The sequence below is a fragment of the Vipera ursinii genome (genome assembly GCF_947247035.1).
Source record: "Vipera ursinii genome assembly, chromosome: 7".
In the NCBI taxonomy this organism is placed as follows: Eukaryota; Metazoa; Chordata; class Lepidosauria; order Squamata; family Viperidae; genus Vipera; species Vipera ursinii.
In genome coordinates, this window is record NC_139521.1 from 36,283,185 (window position 1) to 36,289,184 (window position 6,000).

Below are 6,000 nucleotides of genomic sequence, written 5' to 3' on the forward strand. Positions count from 1 at the left end.
AAATTTACTTCCTGTTAAAGATAATATGTTACAATCTATGTGTTTTCTCAATTCTGTAAAATTGATTTCAAGCTTATATTTTCAACATTTCTTATATTGTTGGTTTTCTTATAACAACACTTTAAGGAAGTCCTCAATTATTACACTTTGTAATTGTATAAACTTCATAATTCATTTCAAGAAGCAGAACCTTAGTGCATAACCCCCATTTCATGTGAATATACATAAGAAACGGGAGCAATACCGTATTGTTCAATCGATCATCAAGGCTTTCATGACTCCAGCTTGCTAAGTCACGGTCATCTATTCCTTCTTCAAAAGGACTCCCTCCTGTAGCCATTGTGGTGGTTATCAGCTATTGATAAAATAAACAGCTGCAGGATAGAAATATATTTTAGCATGCTATCTTTTTAATTCATACGTAATTCAGATACTGCACCAATTCAAGTGGTAATGAGAATATACTGAACAAGATCAGTCACAATCATAATGGGAAATGATTTCTATCATATTTGAACTGGTCAGTTCTTGTAACATTGAAGATGTACCCATCAGTACTTCAATTAATGTCTATTTAATAATAGTATATTTAAAAGCCCTTTATAGATTTTAATTATTTTTAAGCATATGTTGTTTCTAAATCAAGTCTCTGACACAATTTTTCTATAACAGTTTAATTCGAAGAATTTCCAGAGCTAAGCTTACTGTATGCACAAGAATGATGTAACTGTTGAGATCATATAGTAAAATATATCTATACAGCACAAGCCTATTTTTGTATTCTGGTATTTTTAAAATTTTATTCAAAGAAAACATGTTTAAGACTGCAGCTTAATCACTTAAGACATGTCTACAGTACTACTGTTAATCCTGTAAATGCAGTAAATCCTACTGAATTAAACTGCATTTATTCTAGGTAAGTTGTGTAGGACTGGATTCTATACTGATTAAATATTAAAACAGTTTTATTCTAGAAACAACACAAACATTCCTTGTATCAATGATATACAATCAATTTTACTAAATGTTCCTGTATATATGACTTGCTAACAGTGTTCCATGCATGCATTTATTTACATGAACTTTATTTAGCTTGATATAAAACCGTCTTCAATGCCAGGATCAAGAAATGACAACTGAAGGATAAAATGGTATAGACCAGGGCTTTTCAACTGGTGGTACGCGTACCACTTGTGGTACTTTGCCACATGGCAGCTGGTACGTGATTGCTAGCCAAGTGTAGCAGGGCAGGGGAATGAGCCTAAGCGAGCCAAGCCTGAGGGAGAGAGAGATGCAGCTGCAGGACTGACTGGGCTCAGTAAAGCCCCAGGAGCCGGCAGGGCTCCAGCTGATTGGCGCTTCCAGAAGTAGCTCAGAGCTGGAGGTGAACTGAAGAAAAAAAAGGGGGGGGAGAGAGAGGAGAGGCTATAAAAGAACATGGTTTGGGTGGGGGAAGGGGAAAAAGACAACAGGAAAGGTTTAATCCCTTTAAACAAATGTAATTAGTTTTACCCCCTTTAATTGAGTCTGTGGCTTTTAGAAAGTTTTCTTTGAAGGTAAACTGGCTTAATTTAAAGCTAAAGCTTTTTGCAATTGCGGAAGCCTTTCTGTCTCGAATTGCAACATTATGACATGTGACACGCCTCAGCCAATTCTTGCTTTGCCCTTGATTACTGTGTCTTTAAGGGTACAGGGAAGGGATTGGAGCGGGTGTGCATTCTTATTACACTATGGAAGAGCTCAGAAGAGCCAACCAGCTAGCTCAAGAGCCTACAAACTTAGAAATCTTAAGACCTGTGGACTTCAACTCCCAGAATTCCTCAACCAGCCATGAGGGCTGAAGAATTCTGGGAGTTGAAGTCCACAAGTCTTAAAAGTGCCAAGTTTGAAGACCCCTTGAACTAGCTGGTATTGGTGCATATTAATAAACATGTATAAATTTATCATACGTTTGTCAGTGCAAAGGGAAAAGTGATTCAGCAAAGGAACAGCCACCAAAGAAATTAAAACTGGTACTTTTTTTTCTACAGTTGGTAATTGTTTATTAGATTATAGAATAAAATACAAAAGCAAATAGTAGGACACAGTGGGGAGGAAGGGGGGGAAAGTGAGGGGGAGAAGGGAAAAAGAACAGAGTTCCTCTGTTGCAGTAGAAGGAAGCATTAACATTGAACCTCAACTTTTTACTTTTCCATATTATAAACTAGCCATTTGTATAACAACAAATGAATCTAATCAGTAAAACCCAAAATCCTCCCCCACTTTAGTTTTTGACACCTTGCTAAACCCTAGTGGTACTCAAATATTGTCATGTCCTAAAAGTGGTACCATCTTTGAAAAGGTTGAAAAGCCATTCCACATATTTTTAAACAAAAAATACCCTAGTCTAGATATCACACATGGAATTTTCTTATAAAATTCATAAACCTAAGTCAAAATTAGAAACAATACAGCAAATTTATATTATGAAATACTGATACAAAGCAGCCATGCAATATCAAATTATTTTTTAAAATTAGAATAAGTTGCTATAAACATAAAAAAATCACCCTCTCGTCACCTTATCCTGTAGTACATAAAAAAGCTAAATCCAATAATTCCAGTGATGTTGTAGACTGAGACTGGTAATAAACAGTTTACTGAAACAGTTAATGTATTACTGAAGGCAGGCATAGCCAATCTCACAAAGTTGCCATTTTTCTTCTTAGAATTATGTGAATAGTCCATATTATGAGGAAGTAGCCATGGTTTTCTTAATATGAGACAATTTTTTGCAAAAATACTAATATTTTCTCTCCTTCACCCCACTTTTTATTTAGAAGAAGGAATAAGTGTTCAATTTTGGTTTCTTTTAAACAACTATGTTTTGGGTACTGATCTTTCTAAAGTGAGAGCTTTGCACTGAATATTGTTGTTGGAATATTTAACAGTGCCTATGAACAACCTCTGTGTTTTGTGTGTGTGTGTGTATGTATGTTCATACTTGAACAATATTCACTCAGATTTGGAGAGCATCGAAATCCAATAATTTGGAAGTAAGCCAATTCCTAGAATCAATTTATGACCCCAAAGTTTGGTCTATCATGAAGCCCCTCCCATAAGAAATCCTTTCCCATATATTTTTACCCTATAATAGTAATGTAAACAAACACTAAACTCTAATCCCCTCACCAACTATATAATCTGAGAAAAGAAAAATATGTTAATTGTCAGACATGCTCAGTTTTATATATAACTACCTATTAATCCAATTTACAGTTCTTACCCCTAAAACAAGAGCCCTTTTTTACATTGTAAGGTTTTATTTATTTTTAAATCAAAACACCTTAGTTTTCATTAACCTTTTTTTGTAAATGTCTACAGTATTCTAGTGTTGCTGTAGATCCAAGCAAGAAGAACATCACTGGAGTTACTAATGCAAAGACTTGCCAAGTGTACACTGAAAACAGTTCAGTACAAAAAAGACTTAGCTATGTTGCAATTTTTAAATGGGCTCATTTTCAATGTAAAACAGCAAATATAAACAGCCTGAGATTTGATTAACTCAGCCTGGGTTTTTGATTAAGAATATATACTTAAGAATATATATACACAAGATAACTGTTCCATGATTCCATTTATTTTTAGGTATCAAATGGTCACTACAATTGGGAATGTTTGAGACTGAATTAGTTTCTAGTTAACTATAGCCACTGTATTAGCTTTCTCTGTTAGAAAACACTCAGGTACATCCAAAGGCCTATTGTATGGGCAGTTTGCTCTGGACAAGATAATTTTAGGCTGAATTTGCAAAATATACCAAGGCACAAAAATAGGTAACCACAGTTTATATACACCCTTGCAAAGTGTTTAGTTCATGGTTCACTGTTTTCGCATATGCAGAAAATTGGATTAATTCAGCAAATCATGGTTCAATTACCAGGGACTAGCAAACCATGTAAACTAAAAATGAAAATTTGATGGATAAGAAGTCAGCTGACTTTGAAAGAGCAAACAGATTTTTCACCGAATTCATAGTTTTAGTAAGATTATGAAATATCAAAAAGTTACAAAGCAAGATATTTATGACACGAGGCCTCCAAAAGATAGAAACTTAGTTCTTACATTGATTTTGTAGGATTTAAAAAATAGGCGTACATTCTATACTACTACCCTTCCCCTGAGAAGGCAAAACATTCTCGGGGCAAAGAGGAGGCAGGTAATCTAGCCTACCTATTTGGGAGACAGCTGTCCCGATCCTGGAAACCAGCCGTACCCGAAGCCCTTCAACGTATCTTTTAAAAGCTCCCAGCCGCAGCCGCCTCCTTCCAGGCAGCCAAGGTGCTATGCTACTCCCGCTGAAGGGAACGAAGAGGAGCAGAGGGTAAAAAAGACGGTTACGGGGCGGAGTCACAGGGCCCGCTTTTTTTTCTCTCAAATAGGCGGCAATGTCGAAGTCGCGAGGGAAAGGAGACGGACCGAGGCAGATGGCTCGGTGCCAGATTGCTGACTAGGGAAGCGAATGCGCCGTCACCCTAGCAACAAAGAACCACTACCTTTCTTCCACCCAAGGTAGAGGAGGAGCCTGACTAGAGCGCGCGCGGCAAGAGAGGAGGCGGGGGAAAGGGCACGCCCCCTCCCCGTCCTTTCAAGAGCGCGAGCGCCCCGAGGCCCAAAGGTTTATTTCCCTCCCCCCCCCTCAAAACACACACACTGCTTCACACTCCGAAGTTCACCTACGCCAGATTCCTTGGGAAGAGGTCTACATATATACACACGCATATAATGTACACATATATTCCTTGGGAGATATAGCGCGTGCCACTCTTTTGCCTCTCCCAGTCCCTGTGTCCAATGGAGTGAGCTCGCGCTTCTTCCTACCGTGATCCACGGAGAAGACCCGCTCGAGGAATCCTCTCACACGCCACCTCCAACGGCTGTCCCGGACGCCATGTTGGGCTTTTTATAGAGAAAAGAAAATCGGCGGACGGATACACAACGTTACTTAGTAACGTCTTCCTAGGAAACCATGATGCTCTTCCGCGCCGCGAGTCCCAGCTTCTCTTCTTCGGCCCGCTGATCCTGCGCCACGTGATCACAGCAATGTCCCGCCCCGTTCGGAGCTACGGTATTCCGTTCCTGGTTGGCGTCATGTGGACGGAGATGCTTCGCGCGTACTCGCGCGGGAGTTGCCGAAAAAACGGACCAAAAACTATGTTTCCCAGAATGCGGGTCGTTCGGTTTCCACAAATGAATGGAGCAAGAGGTGGTTGCATATTTTACTATTGATATTGTCAGGGCTTTTTTCCTCATAGAACGCTCAGAACGGAGTTCTGGCACCTTTTTTGGATAGAACCTTGTAGGGTAGGCAAGGCGGGTTGTATGACACGTGTGAGTTCCGGCACCTTTTTCTTTCACAAAAAAAGCACTGGATATTGTTATAAAGTGCCCAAGCAGTAGGGAAAGCTTTTTTTGGCAAAAGGATTTCCCGTGACATCGTCGTTGCAGGGGACGTTTAGTTAGAGCAGGGGTCTTCAAACTTTGCCCTTTTTATGACTTGTGGACTTCATTTCCCAGAATTCTTCTGCCAGCGTGCCTGGCTGAGGAATTCTGGGAGTTGAAGTCCACAAGTCATAAAAGGGCCAAGTTTGAAGACCCCTGAGTTAGAGGCTCCTTTCAGGCCCTGTGAAGTTGCCCATTCACAGCCTTGGTGGAGCAGTGGGCTAATGCCTCTTTAAGTAACACCAGCTGCCTGCAGTTAGTGCAGGTTCGCATCTCACCAGGCTCAAGGTTGACTCAGCCTTCCATCCTTCCGAGGTAGGTAAAATGAGGACCCAGATTGTTGGGGGCAATTAAGCTGACTTTGTAATAATGCCGCTTGGGGTGTGTGTGAAAGCCCTAATAAGCAGGCATATATATAGAATGAAGGCTACTGCTAAGCTTGTAAGCCGCCCTGAGTCTTCGGAGAAGGGCGGGATATAAATGGAATTAAAATAAAAAATAAAATAAAATTAATCTTCT

General features: G+C 39.7%; 1 protein-coding gene across 11 annotated transcripts in view; it reads right to left on the reverse strand.

Annotated features, from left to right (window-relative positions):
• PCM1 (pericentriolar material 1) overlaps positions 1 to 5,091 on the reverse strand; it is a 67,568-nt gene extending 62,477 nt beyond the window's left edge. For 8 of the 11 annotated variants that reach the window (XM_083367404.1, XM_083367412.1, XM_083367410.1 and 5 more), the window contains exons 1-2: positions 4,861 to 5,091; positions 245 to 374 (exon numbers count right to left, since the gene is read on the reverse strand). In XM_083367404.1, the coding sequence (XP_083223530.1) occupies positions 245 to 340 (96 nt within the window). In that variant the 5' untranslated portion in view covers positions 341 to 374; positions 4,861 to 5,091. Of the gene's footprint in view, positions 1 to 244; positions 375 to 4,212; positions 4,338 to 4,860 lie in introns of all 11 variants that reach the window. The other 3 variants (XM_083367406.1, XM_083367405.1, XM_083367407.1) reach the window with 3 other exon arrangements.
• Positions 5,092 to 6,000: the final 909 nt, after the last annotated feature.